The sequence below is a fragment of the Anabrus simplex genome, chromosome 13, assembly GCF_040414725.1.
Source record: "Anabrus simplex isolate iqAnaSimp1 chromosome 13, ASM4041472v1, whole genome shotgun sequence".
Taxonomy (NCBI): domain Eukaryota; kingdom Metazoa; phylum Arthropoda; class Insecta; order Orthoptera; family Tettigoniidae; genus Anabrus; species Anabrus simplex.
The window spans coordinates 88,373,812-88,399,024 of NC_090277.1; the positions used below are offsets into that span (position 1 = coordinate 88,373,812).

The following is a 25,213-nucleotide window of genomic DNA, read 5'->3' on the forward strand; positions in this document are numbered from 1 at the left end:
CCGGCACCTCGGCTTCCCTGAAAACCGTTGCATGTTCGCTGCAGCAACGCCATCAAAAATGTTTTGATCACCCCTTATAGATGGAAACCAGAACTTGTCATATCATAGGTGAAATAGATCTGTAAGAACTAGGATTGTTTATGAGAAGACTGCAGTTTGTGAAAACACAGATGTATAAGGCGTGATCAAATGTTTCGGTTTGATGGCATTGCTACAGCGAACATGCAACGTAGCATGACTCCGATGTGGGTATATAAGCATGGGCATGTAGGCAAAGGGGATTAATGTGGTAGTCGTGTGGTACAGAGGTGTATGCGTTAAAATGCGGCCAAGTGAAGTATGGTGAGGTTTTTACCAAATGCGTCCAAACAGGACCAACGTGCTGTTATTCTGTTCTTGGCTGCCAGAGGACAAATACCGGTGAACATCCATCGGAGAATGAAGACTGTGGATGGGCCAGCATGTGTGGCAAAAACCACCATTGTGGAATGGTGCGCCAAGTTCCGTGTGGGTCACGTTTTGACACGAGACGCCAGTTCGATCTGGGAGGCCAGCCCCATCCATTACGGACAACAACAATTCAAGTGGGAGACACCCAGTCACACGCCCTATAGTCCCGATCTCTCCACATTTGATTATCACGCCTTCGTTCCCCTCAAAAAAGGCCTTCCACTATTCCTGCAGAAGAAGTATCCTGTTGGACCAATCTCTCAGGGTTCATTCTTTTGATATGCCCATAAAACATCAGTCTCCTTTTCCTCATCACAGTCGTGATTCTTTCTACTGTCTTGTAGAGCTCCAAATTCGATCTTAACCGAAATGCGTTTGGGTCACTTGTCGACTTTCTTGGGCCTAATATTTTTCGTAAGAATCTTCTTTGCCTTTTTTCAAGGACTGGGTCAGCCATCTTCGTTAAGGTTTCTGCTCCATAAAGGCACTCTGTTCTAACCACTGTGCAGTAATGTTTTAACTTGGCCTGAATTTCAGTATATATAAATAAATAAATAAATCCATAAATTAATTAATAAGAGAAATTACATAATTGAGTAGTATAATGTTTTAAATATGCTTCAAAGTTACGTTATTACTGATGTGTCATAACATGAGGGGATAGGCCGCAAAAATAATCTCCTGATTTTTTATTACAGATTGAGAGGAATATTCTTTTGTCCTCTCTTTTCAGATTGTTCTGTTGTTATTTTAGGAATTTCTCTGTGAGCTAGCATGCACAAGCAGAAAGCTGGTGACTGCCGTAGTCTAATTCATGAATGTGTCAGTTTTCTATAGGTATAAGACAATAAACTTGTAATTCCTCCTGTGTAGAATATAGCCACTGATCAAGTCTGTCACTTTTTGTTGTAGGTGCTTCACCCTTGTGACATAGAGTTCTCCAAGAGCTTCAAGTCGACCGAGGATGGAATGCAGATGGCTGCTTCAATAAGCCCAATAAACATCCACCTGTCACAAAGTACGGTGCACACCGTCTGCGATGTAAGTATACCTACGACCCTTGCCAAGTACGGAAAAGATCTTAGAAGTGAATCTTCCATGATGTGTACGGGTACTAAGTTGTTCTTCCAGACTGAACCATGTTGTTGTATTCTATACATTCCATACAGTTTGCAGACATTTGATTATTTCATGGGAGACTGATTACCTTGGATCGAGTAGGGATATTTCAGTCGCCTTGACAAAGAATACTGTAATGTATTCAAAACATTGGCGAATTATATGGAATGTACAGAAAACAACAACCCGGTTCAAGCTGGAAGAAGAACTTAATAAAGAAGAGATCGATATAATGTTATTTGTTTTACATCCCATTAACAACACTTATAGTTTTTGGAGATGCCGACGCGCTGCAGCTAATGCGGATAATGCTAATAAATCTAAGATAAAGGAGAAGAACAATTTATGACTGCTTATGCAGGGACAGCATAGGACAGCCCCGCGGTGTAGGGGTAGCATGCCTGCCTCTCACCCGGAGGCCCTGGGTTCGATTTCCGGCCAGGTCAGGAATTTTCACCTGAACCTGAGGGCTGGTTCGAGGTCCACTCAGCCTAAGTGATTACAATTGAGGAGCTTTCTGACGGTGATATGGTAACCCCAGTCTAGAAAACCGAGAATAACAGCTGAGAGGATTCGTCGCACTAACCATGCTTCGCCTCATAATCTGCAGGTCTTCAGGCTGAGCAATGGTCAGGGCTGTATTGCCATGGACTTTGTAGGACCCTGGGCAGCTTTGTCATGGTTTGGGTTTTCTTCTTCTCCACCAAGAACCTCTTCATTCTCTCTCTCCTTCTCTCCTGTTCTTCAGCTGATATTGTGAGTATCCTCTTCACTTGCCTTTCCCATTGGTGCTTCTCTACCCTGTTCCTGTACCTGTCACTGAGCTCTGGCATATTGGTTGCTGTGTATTTATTTCTCTAGTTCTCTGTCCCTTCCATCTTGATCCCCATCTCAGTGCAGACAACCCACTTAGTTCCCATCTTTCCTCTCGTCCTACCTGTTGTCTCCGGTACTCTTCTAGTCACCTCCATCCATCCTGATCGCATGTCCAGTAAATCTTGCTCTTTTTGAATCTTATTTTTTTGGAGATTGTCCTCGTGTTTCGGTAAAGTTCATCCCTTCATTCTCGTTCCTCCTCCTCTTTTTGGACCCAGTATCCTTTTCAGAATTTTTCTTTCCTCCTTCTCAGGTTCCTCTGCCCTATGCCTTCCTGGCGACATCGTCTCGGCTGTGTACAGTACCACGGTCCTCACTGTTGCCTTGTAGTGCCTGAGCTTTGCGTTGTTGATATGTTTCTTTTATTGTACACTTCTCTGGTCGCAAGGTAGGTAGTCCTTATCTTTTTCACCCTCTCTTTTAACCATCACTGATCCTGTTCCTTCCTTTTACATATCCTCCAAGGTTCATTTTCTCATCTCATCCAATGTAACAGGCTTCCAACTGTCATACCTGCAGTATTTCATAAATGGTCTTGCTACTGTGCACAAAAATTGCTCCACATATTGGTTAGTTTTTGTCGTGAGAAATGCTGGCATGAAAATCAGCATGAAGTATGCCAGTCAAGTTCATCACTAGGTAATTTACTCACACCTGCTTTCCTCAAATAATTGAGCATGTGTTCTGTAAGTAATCTTCACTTGTGTATGATTTACAGCCCATTTTACTAGAGCGGAAAAACACTAACTGAGAACAAACACATGGTTAGTCAGCAAGTGAACAAGAAGTTACTTGATCCTTCACTTTGAATCTCTTAAAGTTAGACTGCATTTGGGTGCCATCTGTGGGAGCTACAGTCAACTACAAGTATTTAAACAATTGCACTTAAATGTCAGTCGACGTGTTTGGCGCTGAATGATTTAATAACAGTGGAAGTGACTTGAGTGCTGGCATGAAGTGCTTGCTGTTCCCTAGTACACAATTCCCTGCCTCCTGTCTTACAAAGAACAAACAAGGAAGTCATATTGAAAACTACCTTAAAAATTTGCTTAAATAATCTGCATCCTGTAAGAAGCTCGGTTACCAAAAATACCTGCAAATTTTAACTGGAAGGTCCTAAAGTTAAACCTGGATTATATTGTATGAAAGCAGGGAGTTAGCAGCACTTGGACATCCCTGAACGGTTGCAGATATTCAAGCAAATGGTGGGGCACGTGCATGCACTGATGTTCCACCAGTAATCAGAACTGCCTAAACATTACTCTAACTTCCTGTGCAGTTATACTATCATTACTATGTTTCCCGAAATTGCTGTTTTGACTTTGGAACTTTTGAGTTTAAATTTACAGTTAACATTTGGTGCTTTACTAGTAAAAAGTTTTATATAATCCTCCTTTTGAATACAAAACAATCATCTATATTGGATGGGACGATATCTATACATGTTTCAGCCTATCTAAAGGCCATCCTCAGTAGAAGCTCAAATATTACATTTATGCAAACAAATAAAAACAATGATGAAGCGTATGGAATTAAAATACAATGATCATGATTGACAAAGTAAAAACATGTTGAGGTAGAAAATCATCTCGTCTAAAAACTTGTTTTGTTGACATAAAACTTGCTAATCCTTTTTAAAAAGTGGAACACTGTGTTGCACAACGTGGTGAGACTTCAATAAATGGAAATATAAGTGTGCATCATCTGTAATGGGAAAAAAGAGAATGAATTGATGAAATAAAAAACCAAAATATTGCGTGAAAAGAAAAGGCTCAATCAACTTACTCGTTTAAAAGCTGTCGTCTCAAATGGTACGACCTTGTCGGTCTCTGATGTGGTTGGGTGGGGAAGCAGAAGAGGGAAGGAGCTATTGAGGGAAGGGTGGGTCTAGTTCTGGAACTTCGGTAATGAAACTCATTTTTATCAACAAATTGTTGACAGATGAACAGGACAAAGGTATCCAATAAAACATTTTTATTTTCGTTGATTTCATTTAGTTTGTGCGAGGAATTGTTGTATTTGTCAATATCAATATAAATATTCTCCAGTATATTGAGTAAGGGACCTTTCTATTCGTAATGTAAAATATTTAAATCCTGGTCAATTGTTGTGTATTTATGATTACGTTGCTTACAATGTTCACTCATAGTTGAGTAGCGGTTATATTTATATATATTTATTTAATCTTATATTGAAACTACGGCCTGTTTGTCCTATGTATAACATGCTAACATTTGGTAAGCGAATTTCGTGGACATCAGTTTGCATCGGAAGATGATGTGTTTGGTTTCTACAAATGTTGTTCAGTCAACAGCCTGCGACCTTTCTCAAGAATGGGAGTAATCACCTCGTCACCAAGTGGGATAAATTTCTTTACAGTTCTGGTGATTTCTTTTGAGGTACAAAATGTTCTGCTGTACTTTATGGCAGGGACCTGTTTTTATTTGACTGCTCTTGGCCTTGTAATATTTTAAATATGGTTATGTTTTTCATTGAATTGTGTTTTGTTTCCCGACCAGGTAATAGAAGATGTTACAAGCTCCCTGCAAATCGAAGAAGTTGAAGGTCCCCTGAGTGGAAACCAAATTAACCATGACTACGATGACCTTTGGTCTCCAAAGAAGATCCAACCATACATCTTCCCTGACATGAGCGGTAAGAATATTTTTAAAACTAAAATTTCTAATTGTAGATTTGACTTGCTGTTCGAACTTCACATTCTGCTGTATCATATTACTTACAGGAAATTTTATATACAGCCAACCGACCTATCCGGAAGGAAAACCAAGCGAGAACTTTACAGTGAACATACCAAAGGTGCGGGTTATATTTGAGATGGAGAATGGTATCGATAGGATCCCTGTTCTTCTCTTCAAATCCTCCATCGAGGCTGGAATCCACGACTGGTCTAAGCAGATGCACATGAAAGGTGAGTTGAAACCGTCTAATGTCTAAATTGGCTTTGATGGATTGCAAGGATTTTCTTATTTAAGGCAGTGCACAGAACCTTGTTGATACACTTCTGCACATGTAAACTAGAACCTAAATCTTTGTCATTTAAGAAAAGACTAGTAATCTGCCACCTGGGCGACAGCCCTCACTGCAGATCATTGATGATTGATTGAGATGAAGCTAGAGTTGCCACATTTTGATATAAGAAATAAGGGCTATTTACCTAAAAATACGGGATTTTTCACATGAATAAGGGACAGTTCATAAATCAGGGGCGGTGCGTGGTATTTTTGCAGGGTTGTACAACTTTGAATAACTTTGCATTTCATTTGTCATTTTTTCTTCTAATGTTTTAGTTTAATAAACCTAACATGTATTGCATTCGAGAACATGTTAAAATCAACCATTTTCGGTCATTTGCTGTACTAATGTTTCATAATGGACCAACAAACGCTGCTGGCTTTGAATCAAACTCAGGGGGTTTGCTTTCCTACGGCAACTCCCTAGCGGACAGAGCGGTGCAGTGTACCTCAGCAGGGACGAGCCTAAGCTTGCATAACATCAGGTAGCATGTTCACCAGTATCCGTCTCAGCAAGTTGCATGAGACTAGCAAGTCCTCTACCTAGAAGCAGTTCCAAATGTCCCCGTTAGCTTGCGCTACTCTGCGGAGATTACTTCATTCCTACTTTCTCTCCACTTGCAAAGGTAATTTCATTTCCTTTCTTTAAATTTACAAATTTAATTTACGTTGCACTGACTCAGATAGGTCTTATGGCGACGATGGGATAGGAAAGGGTTAGATGTTGGAAGGAAGTGACCGTGGCTTTAATTAAGGCACAGCCAAAGCATTTGCCTGGTGTGAAAATGGGAAACCGCGGAAAACCATCTTCAAGGCTTCCGACAGTGGTGTTCAAACCCACTATACCCTGAATGCAAGCTCACAGCTACGCAACCCTAACCACACGATCAACTTGCTGGGTAATTTCTTTTCCACACCATACCAGACCGCCCACAATATTACCAACATCTTGCTTCAACGAAAAACAGGACGGCAAATTTTCAATTCAAGTGAGGCAAGAGTAACTGTGCCAGGCTGAGTGGCTCAAACGGTTGAGGCACTGGCCTTCTCACCCCAGTGTCACAGGTTCGATCCTGGCTCAGTCCAGTGGTATTTGAAGGTGCTCAAATACGTCACCCTTTGTCAGAATGTAAAGCCAATAATGTTATTATTAACAGTAACTCTAGTTACAGTGTATAATTAGCCTCTTATATTCTGGGATGTAATTGCCAGATATTTTACAGTTTTAGTAGAAATGTAGTTCATTACTTAACGATAATAAGTTTCTTGTTATTTCTGTAAGCTATAAAAATGTGACAATGAATATTTTGGTCCAACACCCAGCTTCAGATACCACCAGCCGCCACTGTCATAAATACTTGAAAATCAAACATTAGGTACCAATTTCAAATAGATTATAATTAGTTTAATTAACAGAATAAGATAATTATTGAAATTCATAAAAGAAACTAACTTACACTCTCTTAACAGTACAGTGCATTAGGTATGACAAAACATGCAGAAAAATCATTATTAGAACCTCATTTTCTCCATCTGTACTTCACCTCTGATTTAGCCAACTTTAAAATTGCACTGTCTAACTGCATCATGCCAAGGAACTCTCTACAAGACATCTTCATGTTTCCAGTAATTAGTAGTTCGCTTTTAATCAGATCTAACACCTGTTTCTGCTCTCTGACCACTTGTTAGACATTAAGGAGAAAATGCGTTCAACAAATGCATTTGACCCAGGATCACTCAACACAAAAGCCACAAGTTTTTCTAATTCTGTTAGTTTCTGTTGTCCTTTATGACTAGTAAACACTGACAGCCACTTGTTTGAGGCATCTTCTATACTCTCCAAAATACTGGCAGGAATATTCCCAATAAGACAAAACTCTCCTCCATATCAATTATTTCAGTTAATTGGAGGGATTGATAACTTCACAATTTACATAGATTTAATCTCAAACAGCGTAAACAATCACGTTGGAAATTGGAGTGGAAGACCTACAGAAATAAGCGGCAGAAGATGAGGTAAGTAACCCAGCATGCTCAGCTTTACCAGCAAATGGCGTTACATCATGAGATTTCCTTCTTCTGAGGCTCCAAAGAGAAAATAAAATGGAGCTACTTGGAACTTCAATGGCACTCAAATCAAATACGGATTTTAAAATATTTAGGGGGAAAAAATTACAAACGCTCGTTTTTACAGGACAACAGTTTATAATACAGGACGCAAAATTTTCACCTCAAATACGGGACAGGTGGTAACCCTAGATGAAGCTTCCACTCTCTGTTGAATTACTATTAACTTCTTTTTCTGTTTTGGACCATATTGTTGATTTAACTTCGTTATGTACAGGTTACTCTTGATTGCCCGACTTTCCACTAAAACTTTAGCCTAAAAAACTTACACCAAGCATGTCCAAAACATTCTGTCCTAGAGTAAATTCATGTAGCTCTGTAAGCTCTGCACGGCTTTACTTCTAAATTGACAGTTTACAAAACACCGTGAGCATCGCCTTACCTGTGTTGCCAGCGCTCTGCTGCTGTGAGAACGGCTGATGCGATCCGACCCACAGCACACAGCCCTCATAAAATGTAATAACGTTCAGAAAAGCTAATGAATCACGAGCAAAATAAATTCATAGGAACTTCAAAGATGTATGCACTTGCTTTAGTGTTGGATGTTGTTAGCAAGAATAAAAGAAATTAGAAATTATTCTCATCTAATGACTGACACAGCAAGAAGGTTATGGCTAGAGCCCGGCGCGGATGTAAAAAATATTATCCGCTCCACATCCGCACTGCCTTCATCCACACCAGCATCTGCATCCACGAATAATTATCCACGGATATTGTAAGGATTTAACTACAGTATATTACACCCAAGGTATTGAAATGGATAGATCTGTTAACGTAATACAATAGACCTGATACCTGGCACCAGACCTCCCACAATCATAGGTCTAGTGAAAAGTACCAACGATTTGACATTTGTTCCTTCGTTCCATTAATCGCGGGCAGGAGCCAGTTAGGCTATGTTCAGATTTATGGCTTTATGGTCTCAAGGCTCTTTATACATCACCATTCTCCCATACCACCCTCAAGGGTTGCCTAACCACAAACAAAATTAAGGATATAACTGAATGAAAATTAATAAACTTCATTATTTGCAGGGCAAGGCTCTACAAAGAGAACACTCCGCGGATCTCAGAGTCACATTTCTTGTCGCTTGTCTTTCCCATATTACACTGAGACATGGTATACACAGTCAAACTATATAACCAACACACAACAGTAAATAAAACTACAGCTACATCGAACTATTAAACCTGTAAAAAAAAAAAAAAAAAAAAAAAAAAGCAATGTTACTAATTTATGCTATGCTAAACTACAAACCACACTATACTGTCCTATGCCGAGCAAGGTAGCTTAACCACGTGGTGAATGTACACAATACATTTGGCAACTAGGTTTCGAGATCACACTCAACTGATATAAATCTAAATGAATAGCAGCTTGGGATTGGCTGGATGTCTGTGTTTCCATGCACAACCACCAGATACAGCTAAAATCGACCAAAATATCATTTGAAGACCTGAAATAAATAAGGCTGTAAGCACCAAAGTTACACATTTTGAGATATTTTGTGAAATAGAATCTACACACCAAGCCTAACAATGTATGAAAGGTTTGAACTGCCACGAATGATGGTGTAGTAACAATATCTATCAACAGATGGTATGCTCTATGCTCCACACCAGTGCCTACTATACTTTGAACTCATTTTCCTCAAAACTATTATTTTGGCACTTAGAGCCTCCTTTATTTCAAGTCTTCAATTTAGAAGCTACAATATTCAGAGTATAAACTTCTGAAAGCATCTTGACAAGTCAGGAGTCTGCACTCAATCGCTTCTCTTTCAAACACAATGATGATGTCATCTTTCTTGTCTCTTTCTTTTCGCATAGTGAGAACAAATGAATCAAAGGTGGTGTATTCCAAAACTTATTGACAGGCTATTTGTAGAGTACCTTACAGAAAATGGATTATGAGATTGTCCAGTCAGTTAAAGAAAATTCCCTGCAGTAATTCCACTAAACAAAGGGATTGGAAAAGAAGGAATGTACTGTACCTACCCTTGCATTACTGTAAACTGTGCTCTAGGGCTTCAGTCAGGAAATATAGATTACCATTACTCACCAAACATTTCAGCATTTTCCACATGGATTCGCAGGACCATGTTGGCAGATGATGAAGACTCAGATTGAAGGAGGGAGGGCAAGAGGGGAGTAAGTGGTTGACAACAGTCAAGAAAAGTATAATTAGAAGAAACCTGGATTGGAATACAGTTAAGGAGGAACAATGGTGGTCAGATTGAGGAAGGTGAAAGGTGCCATAATTATCCCAAGCCGGCGGGTGCCGGACGAGGGAAATTGATGATGGTGATTGACATACGTGGCACGTACGTGGGCAACAACATGATGTTGAGAGTATAATTCATTCTGTCGTAAAGCCTTTCCGCTCAGATTTCCTTCCTGATGTCCGCGTTTCTTACTCCGCCCATCTTGTCTTTCCTGTCATGCTTCTTAAAAATGTTGTTTCACTGGCCTGGATTTTATTCTTCTGTCTTTTTGTCAGGTCACCCAAGTAAGCAAAACATGCAGTAAAAGCCATACATTACATAAATGAAATTAAATAATTTTGAAGAAACTTCTATAACCTATCATATTACATTTCAAAAATTGCCTTTTTTTTTTTTTTTTTCCAGCTGAAATCCAGCTCCAAGCTTCGTACTACAACGAGAAGGTTGGATCTTGGGAGCCCTTCATAGAGCCCATAGTGGATCAAGAGAATACGTATAGACCTTGGGCTCTACTCATTAAGGTAAGCTTTGTACAATGGTAGTACTGAAACTAACGAGTAACAATCAAGTCAAAGAGAGATGGAGGGGATAAGAAAGAAACACATACAATAGGAAAAGCACAATGGCCGGTCAGTGTGGAAAGAGGAAACAACAGAAATAGGAGACCAAAAAAAAAAAAAGACAAGGAAAATCTTTGCAATTTTATGTTGCATATAAATGCGTATTTCAGCCATTTTTATTGTCTTGGTCGCATTATGCTCATTTTAATGATATAAAGTCATATTTGATTATAATTTCAACATTTGTTTTTAAATTGAGGAGTTGTTAACAAGGTACCTTGCATCGAGTTTCAAACACAGAATTTCCAAAAAACTGTATAAATAGGTAGTGGGTTTAGAAGACCTTATTCCAAGGAGCTGCTGTATGGGCGTCTTTTTGCACATCATTCTGGACAGGTTAGATTATGACACAATACAAGTGAGCTCACAGAACTCCTGTAGATATATTTGGCTCAGAAGTAATTCGCAAAGAAATAAATTCCATATTCTCTCTCGCCCAGTTCTTCCTCGTAGGGTCCAGCTACAACTCCCTTCCCGTTTCACTACCAACGAATTTCAACAGATTGGCCTCCAATTTTCTGTTAGGCAGTGTCTTCTATCATACGCCGACATATACCATAAAGCATGCTAATACTTCATTTTTTGTATTTATTTAGGAAAACTGTGCGAGGCTGAGTGAATGTTGGAAGTTGTAATGTATTGTACCTCTCTGTCAGTTTGTATGATTAAATATGCCTGGTGTATTATCGCTGATCATGTTTTGTTACTTAAGACGTTTAATGTTAGCAGTACTCTAATACTTGCTACCTATCCCTAAACTTCATGTCATATTTTATCGTTTTTAGGCCATATTTGTCTAGGTTTTAGGACATATTTGCTTGCACGCTTTGTTCTTCTTTAAGCTATAAACCTCCATACCCTACCGAATACAATTGAGGAGCTATCTGACGGTGAGATGGCAACCCCGGTCTAGAAAGCCAAAAAAATGGCCGAGACGATTCGTCCTGCTGACCACACAGCACCTCGTAATCTGCAGGCCTTCGGGCTGAGCAGCGGTCGCTTGGTAGGCCATGGCCCTTTGGGGCTGTTGCGCCATGGGGTTTGGTTTTGTTTAATTAGCTTTCTTGCAGGAAAATGATGGCAGGGAGCTTGTTAAATGCACAATTGTTCGAGCAGTGAATAAAACGTTTATGTCGATACTAAATGTTTGAAGATGGAATTTCAATAATATCTTCAACTTTACCATAATAGCATTTGATTGACTATAATTTGTGTTATTTTATTATTTATTAACAACTGATTCTTTCTCTTTTTTTTTTTTTTTTCAGATATTCCAAGCAAAGGCTTTTCCAATATCGAGTAGATTGGACCATGAGTCTGCAACCGAAACAGACAAAGGGAAGAGCAAGATCAAGAGGAGTTCGTTAGAGCGCAGAGAAGAGGATTCGGAAACTTCAGCAGACGAGACGGAGCCAGAGCATGGGATGACGTTCATTAGAAGACAGAACGTTGAATCAACACAAATGTTACAAAGACAAGGTAAGCAGGTTTTGATCAATGTTAAATGAAGTTTGACTTTTTATTAGTAGGATACGCTTGATGGGTATGCTTCTTTTTGGTTCCTCAGTTCAAAGATAATAAAGTGAGTTGGCTGTGCAGTTCAAATCCCACCGTCAGCAGCCCTGAAGATGCTTCTCAGTGGTTTCCCATTTTCACACCAGGCAAATGCTGAGGCTAGACCTTAATTAAGGCCACAGCTGCTACCTTCCCCATCCTCATGTCACCAGAAATGTTCAATGTGTTAGTGCACACTTTAAACCATTAACAAAGAAAGGAATAATTTGAAGTTGGTGGGCAGCGATTCCTTTTCTGCATTCATCCCTTTTTTCCTGAGTCATTTCATTCCAACATAGGATTATGCATCACAGGTCATGAAGTTTATTATGGTCCATGTTGACAGTTGATCACTATCAAAGGTTAGAGAAGGGTCCACCTATTCAATATCATTAACTTGTCTTATATAATTGGGACTAGTTTCAACCCCATATACACTGGGTCATTTTCAGCCACGATCCAATTACAAAAATATATGCTCACATACAACACATAATAAATTAAACAATCTGGTATGTCTCAACTTACAATCCAAATTTTAAAACATTGATGAAGTCCAAACATCATCATCATCATCATTTCCCTTTATCCAGCTGTAGCCGGGTAGGGGCAAATATGGTTCCTCTCCACTTTCTTCGGTCTTTCCACCACTCCTCCTCCAACACTGTGTCCCAGTCCAGGTTTCTTTCTATAATGCTGCGTTGGATGGTATCCTTCCATCTCAATCGTGGTCGTCCACGGCCTCTCCTTCCTTGGATTTGCATTTCCATCACCTTTTTTGGCATTTTTTCATCGCTCATTCGCTTTATGTGCCCAAACCATCTTAGTCGGCTCTTCTCTATTCTATCATTCATTTTTTCCACTCCAATTTCTTCCTGGATTTTCTCATTCCTTATTTTGTCTCTTCTACTCTTCTGTATCATACTCCTCAAGAATTTCATTTCGGCTGCCTGTATTCGACTCTCATCCTTCTTTGTCGTTGTCCAAGTTTCTGCTCCGTAAGTTGTTATGGGTACGTAATACATCCAAAATTGAAATGAAACGACACTTCAAAACTGCTGCTGTTGGTGCCAAGCTACTGTATGTCATCGCTCCTACAGCAACCAAACGTTCCTGAGTTGATCTGGGATTTGGCATTCCCCATCTGCATAGATGAGCCACTTGGTTTATAAATTATGTTTTGTACAATAGTAATATGGGTAATGGTTTGTTGAAGTGGAACATTCATAACTTGAATAGGTATTCCTTTTTGTCAGATGTAGTGATCTATTGTTTAATTTTGTTTTGATCCTCTAGTTCCCATTCTCTTCTCAATTTATTTCAAGGATTTTATTTTCAGACATTTACTGTGGTTAATCATCATTTGACGTAAAATTCTGGTGTGAGATTTTTCTGAAAAGTCAAATAGGGTACGTCGGGTAAGTTGGACGGACACGTGGGTTTGAAGTACCAGCACTGGAAAATATTCTTCCTGTTACGAGCTGACAATACGACCTGAAGTGAAATAAACACGTACTAATAAAAGTACAATTAATTTAAGTACATAATCATGACATACCGGCAAAAAAAAGAAAAGAAAACTGGCCAACACGAAAAGGGCCGGGCATTGGAGGAGGGATCCTGCTATATTTCCCCAAACCGTTAGTACCCAAGCTTGTACGACTGACGTGTCCATCCAATCTTTTTCTTGGATACGAACGTGGATCCCTCACGGAAATTTTACTTTAGGCTTGTTTTTCATTTTAGAACAACGTAAGGTCCAAGTTTTCTGCCATTGTCTGTTTTATTATTATTTTTTGAATGAATTTGTTCATGGCGTCGACCTCTGTAGATCTTTTGCCACTACTTTCACCATATAATAGGGACCGGACGCCATTGCCAGTTACAGCAAGCATTGCAGTACATCGTTCTTTTTTGCTTCCGTAGCACATATGATAACACTCGATGTCCCTTTCTTATCGATTGTTCGACTTTGTGGCATATGGAAGCTGATTGGCGTGTGACCTGTGGTTCCTATTTGTGAGAGGAAATATTCCTTCACTTTACACTTCTCAATCACGAAGGGATTTAAAATCAATTACTTTTTGGTTGAAATCATTCGGCATTTTATGGCATAATGTAGTTCTTCGCCGAAGAGAAAGTTCATTTCTCTTCGTAAAATTAATCATAAAGCTTTGGCTAACCTTCAAATCCAAGACATTGATTCCGTGTGCAGCAGCTATTTCTAGTCCTTTAAAATACAATATTTCGTGAGAAACGGTATATCCAGCGTTGTGTAACAAAATCATATATTAAGCAGATCCTCCGCCTACTTTCAGAAACTTGCTGCTTTTTGGTCCGCAAAATGCTTTGCGAGACTTGTTGGCCGCTTAAAGTGCACTTCTCTGTTACTGCGGTAGTGCATGTTGCATTCAGTCACTGAATACTTGCGGCCCGCTTCCCTATTCCCGTCTGTTTCGGTGTAACTGATCACCGCGGGTTTATATGATGCAGTATTACTCGAATATTTGCTCACTGTGGACTAACAAACAATTTTGAGGTCCTAGAAAAAGCATGTCCCGTACCCGAAACACTCATAAAATCTGTTTGTACCAGACTGGAATAGAGTGTCACTACAGTAGTGCAGTTGTATTTCCTACCAGTATTTGGAATGCCCAGTTTTGCAATAAGAAGGCTGCTACCTGAGTAGTTGACATCTTTATTTCGAAACGCATCCAGAGCTGCGGGATGGATATACAAATACGTGAACATTTCTTTTTCTCCACTTTGGACCCAAAAATATTGGGATCCGTAAATTTTGAAAGGGCATTAATTCTGTGAGGAAATATGGTATATTCATTATAGCTCTCTTTTATATAAGTTGTGTATTATCCGTGTATCTTTGTAGTCAACATGTGCATTCATTTTAATTTTTAAAAGAATATTCCAGTTTATTGAACAAAGGTTTCTTTTGGTCCAGTAATGAAAAAATACAGTAATACTTTCCTTGATTCCAGTATGCTATAATCTTAATCATCATCATCATCATCATCATCATCATCATCATCATCATCACCATCATCATCATCATCATCATCATCATCATCATCATCATCATCATCATCATCATCATCATATGTAGTTTCCAGTGTTGGCTAGATCTGCTTGGAACATAAGCCTATCCATCTCCTCTTGCCTTCCCACCACTTCTTCCTCTTCACTCTTGCCCAGACCTCTCTTGTTCTCTGTACATACTCTTCCATTCCTTTTATCCACCTATCTGTTGGTCATTTTCCTGTTATCTTGATTTCATGCATCCCCCTGAATATACTTCCCTCTTATCATTCTCTTCATGTGTCTATACGATCTAAGTCTAAATGCCTCCATCGTGTTCTGCATTGACTCTTCTTTTACTATCTCTCTAACCTTTCCATTTATCATCTTATCCATTCTTGTCACTCCTTCTCAGAAGTTTCATTTCACTTGCCTGTATCCTACTCACGGCTCTCTACCTCATTACCCAAGTTTCTGCTGCATACGTCAGAATAGGTACATAGTACGCCCTGTATATCCCTCTTTTGCTTCTCTGAGGGACATCCTTGTTCCAAACCAGGCTTCTGACACTTTTCAAGAACGCTTCTGCTTGTCTTCCATGCTCGATTATTTCTTTATAATTTCTTCCACTTTCCTCTATGATACTTCCCAGGTACTATGAAGGAGGAATTATATCCGTTATATTTAGCAATGGAACATATGTTGTTCAATTCATTCTTTAGATTTTCTTTAGATAACGGTATTTTTAGTGCTCAGTCTACGTGGCGCACTTATGTGGGTATGGGTATGTGGAGTCTCTTCTGATGGTTATCGCTGTTTGTGTTGGTTTTCTATAGATATTATATTCTAATGAGGAAGGTAGTGTCTTAATTGTGAGGTCTAAAAAACAAATGCAAACGCAAATGCAATGCAAATGCAAACATAGACCAAAGTCAACATTACTTCCCAGGTACTGGAAACTCTCTACCTTCCTCAGCTGTTCCCCTCCAATATCCCTGCCGTAGGTCTCTCCTTCTTTCTATCTGTGATCACCATCTCGCTCTTTTTGGCATTAAATTTCATTCCATATTGTTCCACCTCATCTTCCCAAGCATTTAACAGTTCTTGGATATCCTCTTCCTTTTTCCCCAGACTAACAGATCATCTGCAAACACCATCACTTTCATTTTTCTTCCCCAGTTTTCCTTCTCACTTCTGTCATTAGCTCCTCCATTACTACAGTGAAGAGCAAAGGTGACAGAGCACTTCCTTGTCTTAATCCTTTTGTTTTGCTCAAACCAGTCTGTTTTCTCTCCTCCTACTCTCCCACAGCTAACACTCCCATGGTTCATCTCCCGCACTCTTTCTGTTGTCTGCTTCTCGACACCTTTTTTCTGTAAAGCTTGCCATAACTTGTTTTTGCACACACGATCATATGCTATAATAATAATCACCACCTTAGTTATTGAGTACGTAGCTATCTAGCACTTTGTGACTATGATGATATGATTGTGACTTCTCTGTTAGCCAAGGATGCTGGCTTATTCATTATGAAAAATAATCAATAACTCGTAGTGCCGTTCCGTCCGACTCGTTGGCTGAACAGTCAGCATACCGGCCTTCGGTTCAGAGGGTCCAGGGCTCGATTCCCGGCAGGGTCGGGGATTTTAACCTTAATTGGTTAATTCCAATGGCAGGGGTGTCTGGGTGTATGTGTTGTCTTCATCATCATTTCATCCTCATCACAACGCGCAGGTCGCCTACGGGAGTCAAATAGAAAGACCTGCACCTGGCGAGCCGAACCCATCCTTGGATATCCCGGCACTAAAAGCCATACGACATTTCATTTCAGTCCCGTTCCAAGATATTCTCAGCTGTGTATGTAGTGTTTTACTCTGTATAAAATGAAATGTACCTAGCATTCAGTCCACTTCTCCATTACTAACCTTTGTAAATTTGCATTACACTTCAAGATTGGTATTCTCTTTCAGACACACTGAGCTTGGTCGGGTACCCTGATGATTCAGACTCGGAGAACGAGGAAGGTGTTCTGGAAAAACTGGCCAGCGCTGTTGGACATTTGTTCACTGGGTAATACAAAACTATTCCACTCCTACCACTAAAAACTTCCTTCAGCTTCTCTTTGATTTCAGGTATTTCTTTGGTTGTTGGAGCCGTTCTGGCCCATGTTAGTTTTAGTCAGGGTCTTAAAGCTAGATCCCTTTCCTAAAACCACATGATTTTTCAGTTGTTCTCAACCCAGGATTGATTGGTATTCGAACCTGATGTATTATGAATGATATGTCATATAGAGACATGTACACAATAAAATAAGCAGATAATTGCAGGTGTATTCATCAAAAAATGGTGGAAGCATATAACAATAATGGGCCTTCACCTGAGAGGGGTCCGCGGGCGTACAGATTAATAAATGAAATGAGCGTTTCAAGAATGTTTTATTTAAATAATCACAATCCTTAGTGTGTTTAACACCAAATTAAGATTTTTTTAATAATAGCAACACAACATTAAAAACAGTTATAACAGTAATCTGTAAAAATAATTGAGAAACTAACCTCATTGGGAGGATACATATATTGAACAATGTCTTATGCCAACCTATGATCAAGTAATATTTGAAGAACTAATATATATTCAAAGGAAAATACAAGATAGAACTTAAACAAGACTAGAATTACAATGGTAGGCACCCAAAACACAAAACATCAATAGGTAGACAGAGGGTAACTTTTCCTTCTTCAAATTTAGAATGGTAATGCAATTTAAATACTCACAATATATACAGAATACACAGTTAGAAGAGGTTGTAAGATGTGAACATTGAAAAGTGAAGTGTTCAAATGGGGAAAGATACACTGTTTATATGAGTAGCAATGACACATTTCCTCCCCCTACCTGAGTCATTGGAGACACTTCAGCTGGAATGAAATGAAATAGTGTTGTCATGGAGAAAAAATCGAAGTAAGTTCCAGTCTCAAATTGATCCATAGCACACTGGCCAGCTTTGAAGTGAAGACAGAGAATTTTTAGCCCGAAAATAGTGACATAGACAGACGTAATGGTATGTGCGAGACGGGAAAGATACTGGAAAGTTCAAGAGTATATTAGAAGTTGAAAAGACACGATAAGCGTATCTAGAAGTGTAGAGATCCGCAGAAGGAAGAAACGAGTGTAAAGTAAGATTAGAAACGTGTGCAAGGATATTGGCGGCAGAAGGTAAGAGAACATTACAAACCTCAGTCACTCAGATGAAAAGACTCCATTTAGGCCACTGCGCTAGTCATGTTGCAATAAAAAAAAAAAGGAATAATAATAATAATAATAATAATAATAATAATAATAATAATAATAATAATAACTGTATCCATAGACCTTGAATATTAAATATCTAAGAAATGTTGGACTTCTCTCAAAATTAATCAAATTGATGGAATTCACCTTAACCAACACAGAATCTAACAAGGGAACATCCACAATGGTGAAGTCGCCGATCGCGATGAAACGTAGCAAACACATTGAGGTACATGTAAAAACAATGCCAGCATCAATTTTAGGCGCCAACATTCATTAGCGCGTTAACTAAGGGGCCTAAAATTTGCGACAGTTCAAGTTCCGCGCGAAGAGCGATGAATTCCTCCTGACCAATGCGTAGCCGAAACACTGCTTTGTGCCACACCTCTGCTCCTCCTCCCCTCCGTCCCGCCTGGTTCAGCACAACTCGTTTCCCTCTCCCCGCGCTGCCGTCTGTTTAGCTGTCGAACAGAACCTGTGCTACACTGCGTACGCTATCAGCCTTCCTCATAGCTCACCCTTGGAATTTCCACATTGTATAGGCAGTTTACATTTTATGAAATATTTATGAAAACGTTTGCAACGAGTCCTTAAGGGCAATGTCACTGAGCGTGTCAAAAATTATTTTTCATCTTCAAGCAACGCACGGAAGTCACGGTGAAGAAGGTCCGCTGAACTTTCGGGAGCTGCAACTTTATGACACGATTGAGGGTATGTAATAAGCAGTCTACTATTGTCAAATAGGATTTGACGCTCACTGGGAGATGTCACACTGCGGACATAGGCCGTAATAACGTAGTTTGAAGCGTGGTCTTTTGCGCTGCATGTGAAATTGTAGGTTTATGATATGTTGATACCGATAACTCTGTCCGACTCGCTGGCTGAACGGTCAGCGTACTGGCCTTCGGTCCAGAGGGCCCCGGGTTCGATTCCCGGCCGGGTCGGGGATTGTAACCTTAATTGGTTGATTCCTACGGCACGGGGGCTGGGGGTATGTGTTGTCTTCATCATCATTTCATCCTCATCACGACGCGAAGGTCGCCTACGGGTGTCAAATAGAAAGACCTGCACTTGGCGAGCCGAACCCGTCCTGGGATATCCCGGCACTAAAAGCCATACGACATTTCATTTCATTACCGATAACACTCTCGTTGTTTTTAAACGAACAGTTGTGTTCTCCGTTGTTCCTGTCAATACATATACACATAACAACATGTATTTTAGTTATTTGTTTTATTTCTCCTGGCAAGCGCGAGGAGAAGGGAGGGGAACGTGCCGGGGAGAACCACTTGGAGTGTAAAAGGCGGTGCAGAGGGTGTGTCTCCAGACAGGAAGTGTGTGTGCCGGCTTAGCATTGGCCAGCAGGTATTCATCGCTGATCGCGCGGAACTTGAAATGTCGCAACTTCTAGGCCCCTTAGTTAACGCGCTAATGAATGATGGCGCCTAAAATTGATGCTGGCATTGTTTTTACATGTACCTCAATGTGTTTGCTAAGTTTTATCACGATCGGCGACTTCACCATTGTGGATGTTCCCTTGTAAGTCAAATTTAGAAGGGAATTTTCTAAGCCATTCCTCATAAAAACAGGTTTAAAACAGGGAGATTGCCTGTCACTACTCTGTTCAACTGAGCCTTGGAATGATTTTTGCAGACATAAACTTGCTTCAGTCCTACATTTTGCTTATAAACCCAAAAGAAAGAATACAAAAATAAATTAAATGCTAATAAACTTAACCATAATAAGTATTTGTATTTGTTCCTGTACTGACTTGTCTAAAGCTATTAAAAACTATTTAAAGCAGTATATGCTTGGGCTGTTATAACCCTATTATCATATGGGCTAAAAATAATGGAGAAAGTCATAGACAAAAGACTGAGGGTTATAATACAAACACTGTTAGAGGAAGAACAATATGGTGATAGACCGAATAGATCAACAATAGACTTGATATTACAGTGCGAACAATAATGGCAAAACATATAGAAAAGAATAAGAAAATCATCTTCATATTTTTGGATTTAGAAAAAGCTTATGATACAGTTAAGAGAAAACAGGTATGGGAATGCCTGCTGAAAAGGAATATACCAAAATCATTAATTAACAAGATAAAAATGTTGTATCATGAGAGTAAAAGCAATGTACAAGTGGGGAGTGGTGACTCTGAAACATTTTATACAAAAAGAGGTCTCAAGCAAGGAAGTGCACTGTCGCCATTCTTGTTTATTATATTGATGAATGAAATAATAAAACGTGTAAAACAGAGTATTAGTAGTGATGAAGTGAATGCTTTGGTATTTGCAGATGATGTGGTGATTTGGGGAAAGGGAGAGAAGGATGTACAAAGGAGACTGGACATTTGGAATGAAAATCTGGATGAGTTTGGAATGGTAATTAGTAAAAAGAAAACTGTAGTCATGCACTGTGGAAAAGAGAAAAAGAGAAGCCAAGTGAACATAGGCGGAGAATGGTTAGAGAATGTAGAACAGCTTACATATCTGGGTAGCATTATTAATGGAAGTAATGAAATCAACCAACCCTGAAATTAATAACAGACTACTTCCTTTCCTCACACACAACATTCCACACTAACACCATTCCCATTACACGCAGGTTCATACAGTATGGTGCCAGTAGGGGCAAAAGATCCACATGGGTCGATGCCCTGAACAGATAGCATTAAAAAAAAAAAGACTTGGTAAAGGTACAACATTTTATTATCTAGTCAGAGAGCTTTTATGGGATGACAAAGTACCTAAGAGAATGAAATTAGCATTATATAAACAATATTTCAGAAATGCTGGTAACTAATCAGAGAGAAGGTAGTAAGATCCAAGCAGCAGAAATGAAATTTTTGAAAACATCGGTTAAAAAGACAAGAAGAGATAGAATTCCAAATATTAAAATCAGTGAAGTGTTAAATATAGAACCGTTAGTACAGAAGATACAGAAAGTAAGACTGAGATGGTTTGAAGATGTAAAAAGAATGGGAAAGGAATGGGTTGCAAAAAGGGAATTGGAAAGCGAAGTTAAGGGAAAGAGACCAGTTGGAAGACCGAGAAGAAGGTAGTTGGATCAGATTTGGAAGGACATTAGAGAAGCTGGATTGGATGTGGCGGAAGTAATGGAGCAGGAAAAGTGGAAGGACAGAAAGGAGTGGAAGAGGCTTGTTAACCACACCCGGGCGACTGGAGTGGGACGATGATGATGATGATGATGATGATGATGATGATGATGATGATGATGATGATGATGATGATGATGATTGGGCTAAACTACAACAAAAAAAGAGTTTTATTGTTTTTTGTTCTCTGATATTTGTAAGTAAGTTAAGACTTTAATGAAATGGCGTATGGCTTTTAGTGCCGTGAGTGTCCGAGGACAAATTCGGCTTGCCAGATGCAGGTCTTTTGATTTGACGCCCGTAGGTGATCTGCGCATCAGATGAGGATGAAATGCTGATGAAGACGACACATACACCCAACCCCTGAGCCAGCGAAATTAACCAATTAAGGTTAAAATTCCCGACCCTGCCGGGATTCGAACCCGGGACCCCTGTGACCAAAGGCCAGCACGCTAACCATTTAGCCATGGAGCCGGACAAGACTTTAATAATCGCTGATGAAGGGAATGTATTATGTTCCTGAAACATGTTTGAATAAATAATTTTCAATGATAAAAGTGTATTGACAAGGTGAACCAAGCTTCTGGAACATGTAAAGTTTTTGAAATATACTGTAGGAATACTAATTTTAAATTTACCCACTTTTTTCTATCTTTTCATCCCTTAAGTGGATTTTCAGAAAAAACAAAAAAAACATGTTCCTTTACTTTTAAAGGAGATTCCAAAATAATACCAATTTTCACGTACAGTAGAACCCCGTTTATCCAAAATAAAGGGGGCGGAGCCACTTCAATGACGCATTTTTCGGATGACACATGGTAAATATATTGGGAAGTTAAATGTCAAAATAAAAATGCATAAACTCTGTTAAGCAAAGGTGCATACTGTACATTATAATTAAAATGTTTACCTAATGTCACTCATTGTATAAAATCAGCGATTTTCTTCTGAATTTTCTTGGTGCAGCGCTGTCGTGCCACCTTTTAATCAACAATACATCAGCTGGCGTAGATTCATTGCTTTGTTCAACAAAGTGCAAAGCAATCTAAAATAATTAAACATTTTTCGATACTACTGAACTGATTACTGTATACAGTAATTTTATTTCAGTACTGTAACTAAAGCGTGTGGTACTGAAATTCCTGCTTGTTCAAGAAAAATTGTATCATGGAACGAACTAGAGGGTAAGAAATTGTTTTGTTTCATGCTACATGTGCATTCTAGCATAAGTCATAATATAAAAATAGGGTTTGCCTAGTAGCCCTCAGCACATATAGCAAGAGAATTACTAATATTGATGGCTAACAACGAGAGGGTAAAAACAAAATATTAAAATATAATTTTGCCAGAGCATTTCCTTTAAGCCGGGTTTCGGTTAAGCAAAGTTCTGTTAAGCGGGGTTCTACTGTATGTAAATCTTCATTTTTTAAGATATAAGTATCCTCATAAAAATAATTCAACCCCTTTTTTCATTCCTTCTATCTCCCCTTCAATGGATTTTCCAAAAGTTTAAATGTGTGTTCCTTTATTTTTAAAGGAGATTCCAAATACCAATTTTCATGTCTGTAAACTGTTAAGTTTTTGAGATATACTCATTTAAAAAATTCATCCCCCTTTTCATCCGCTTAGCAACGGAATATCCAAAAATCCTACCTTAGTGAGTACCTACACTGTAACGTAAATGTATCCCCAAAATTTAGTTTAGGCTTGGCGATGATGAATCATTCAGTCAGTCAGGACATGTTATTTTATACATATACAGATTACGGGCCATGAAAGCATCAGTCTAAGCATTAACCCTTACCACTCGTCTGTCGGGTGGGCCCGACATGACATTTTATCGCCTACCGCTCGTCTGCCGTCTCTTAGCCGACAAAATACACGATGATATACTGTACTGCCATCTTTTGGTTCTGCGTGGAACTTTGTACAATCCAGATACTATTTGACAGTCAGTCAAAAATCTATTATTAAGATGACAGTGTAGCCATCAGCTGTCCACTCACACACACGAAAGCTCAAGCGATAGTAAACAAACATGTGCTCTTCTAGTCCTATATATGTTGTATATGTCAGGCAACACACGAAACCACAGTATTTTCGCACCTCTGCTCCTAATGAATGTATCTAATAGCACGTCACAATGCCTAAAAGTGAACTGACGATGGTCGGTTTGTGTACCGTAACCCAACATGTACCTGATACTGACGGGTGGCACAATTATAAATCAACAGATCCAGATTTCAAGAAATCGCTGTTTACAGTGGTTTCAGCCTACAAACTACTGGGAGGTATGAAACCGGAGACTGAATAAGTTTTTCAATTGCTTTTTAGCGATAATTTGTACCCCGAAATTATTAACAAAACCAATCGATATGCGATAATAATAATAATAATCATAATAATAATAATAATAATAATAATTTGTCTTAAATTCCACATATTGCTTTTATTTGCTCCAGTATAGTTTTCTGTAAATGTGTTTAGCATAACTACATCATTTAAAAGCAAGTGCTATCTCCAAAATCGTGAAAGATGAATACAGGTCATATAAGATAACATTTAAAATACGAGTGGTAGAGACAACACAGAGAACTTTAATTCAAGGGGTAAGGGTTAATACAGAATACTATGTAAATATAGAAACACAAAGTTGAAATAGTAGTTTGAAAATATAGCATGTAGTTAAAAGGGAAGAAGATATTTCGAAAGCATATCTCGTGATCTTGACTATAAAACTCTGTGAAGCTGATATTTGATATGTATCCTGCATTTTACCTTTGTTTAATGGCATTCTGAATGTTTTTCAGCGATAGTAGCGACGGTGATGCGAGCGAATCGGAGGATTCGAGTGGAGCAGAACCGTCCGTTGAAACCGAGGAGGCTTCAGAGGTGACAATGAGCTGCGGCAGCACCATAGTGGGGAGGGACGAGAGAGCTGTCTTCCTCAAGAAACATGGTAGGAGTGTATTTGGTCAGCCTCAGTATATAAACAGTGACTTCCTCGGAGTAAAACAAAAGGCATATTCCTGTTCTTTTGAATTCCATATTAAACACTGTATATAGTGAACCTAATCCCTTGTGCTAATTTGCTTTTTTAGCTGTTATATTTGAGAATATCCTCCTCGTTATTATCCCTTTGGGAGTTCAACTACATTATATATATGTGATGGTGCAAGAACTCAATAGTGTATACATATGAAGAAGGGAGGCTATGAACACACAGAAAGGATAAACCCAGTGACAGATTAAAGTGGGCATAGAAAGCAAGATAGAGCTGAAACAAGAAAAGAAAAGCACTAAAAGGTGAAGATGAACTCTGCGCAATTCATATGTCCCAGTCAGATAGTATCACACACAAATGTTCAATAGTTTAGCACTTTTTCTTTGTTGAATCACACAATACTTTGCATCTCTGTTGTCACTGTCATTCATTCTATCAACACACAGTCGTCTAGTTAAGTCATTCTTAAAATTTCTACTGCTAGTCATCATCAGCCAAATGGCCAGTGACAAATGTGAAATTTAAAAATTTGTTGTATGGAAAGGGTTGAACTTAAGTGTCCAAGTGTCCTCTGGTAACATGAACAGGAATGGCATTCTTTTTTCTATGAAAACAATTCACAAGATGCTCCTAACTATTGTATATAACCACACTGAGAGCTCACTTCAGCTCCAGAAATAATCGCAAAAGTGCATCAGGCTATCCACAAAGACAGTCATCGGATCATTGGTGCAGTCATTGCACTAATGGGAATAACAG

General features: G+C 39.1%; 1 protein-coding gene across 1 annotated transcript in view; it reads left to right on the forward strand.

Moving 5' to 3' along the window:
* Positions 1-25,213, forward strand: part of LOC136884959 (intermembrane lipid transfer protein VPS13A) — a 263,969-nt gene that overhangs the window by 121,632 nt on the left and 117,124 nt on the right. Inside the window, exons 30-37 of the mRNA XM_068230153.1 lie at positions 1,363-1,491; positions 4,965-5,100; positions 5,189-5,374; positions 10,234-10,349; positions 11,717-11,927; positions 15,769-15,774; positions 17,006-17,105; positions 24,261-24,409. Coding sequence (XP_068086254.1) covers positions 1,363-1,491; positions 4,965-5,100; positions 5,189-5,374; positions 10,234-10,349; positions 11,717-11,927; positions 15,769-15,774; positions 17,006-17,105; positions 24,261-24,409 — 1,033 coding nt within the window. The remainder of the gene's footprint in view (positions 1-1,362; positions 1,492-4,964; positions 5,101-5,188; positions 5,375-10,233; positions 10,350-11,716; positions 11,928-15,768; positions 15,775-17,005; positions 17,106-24,260; positions 24,410-25,213) is intronic.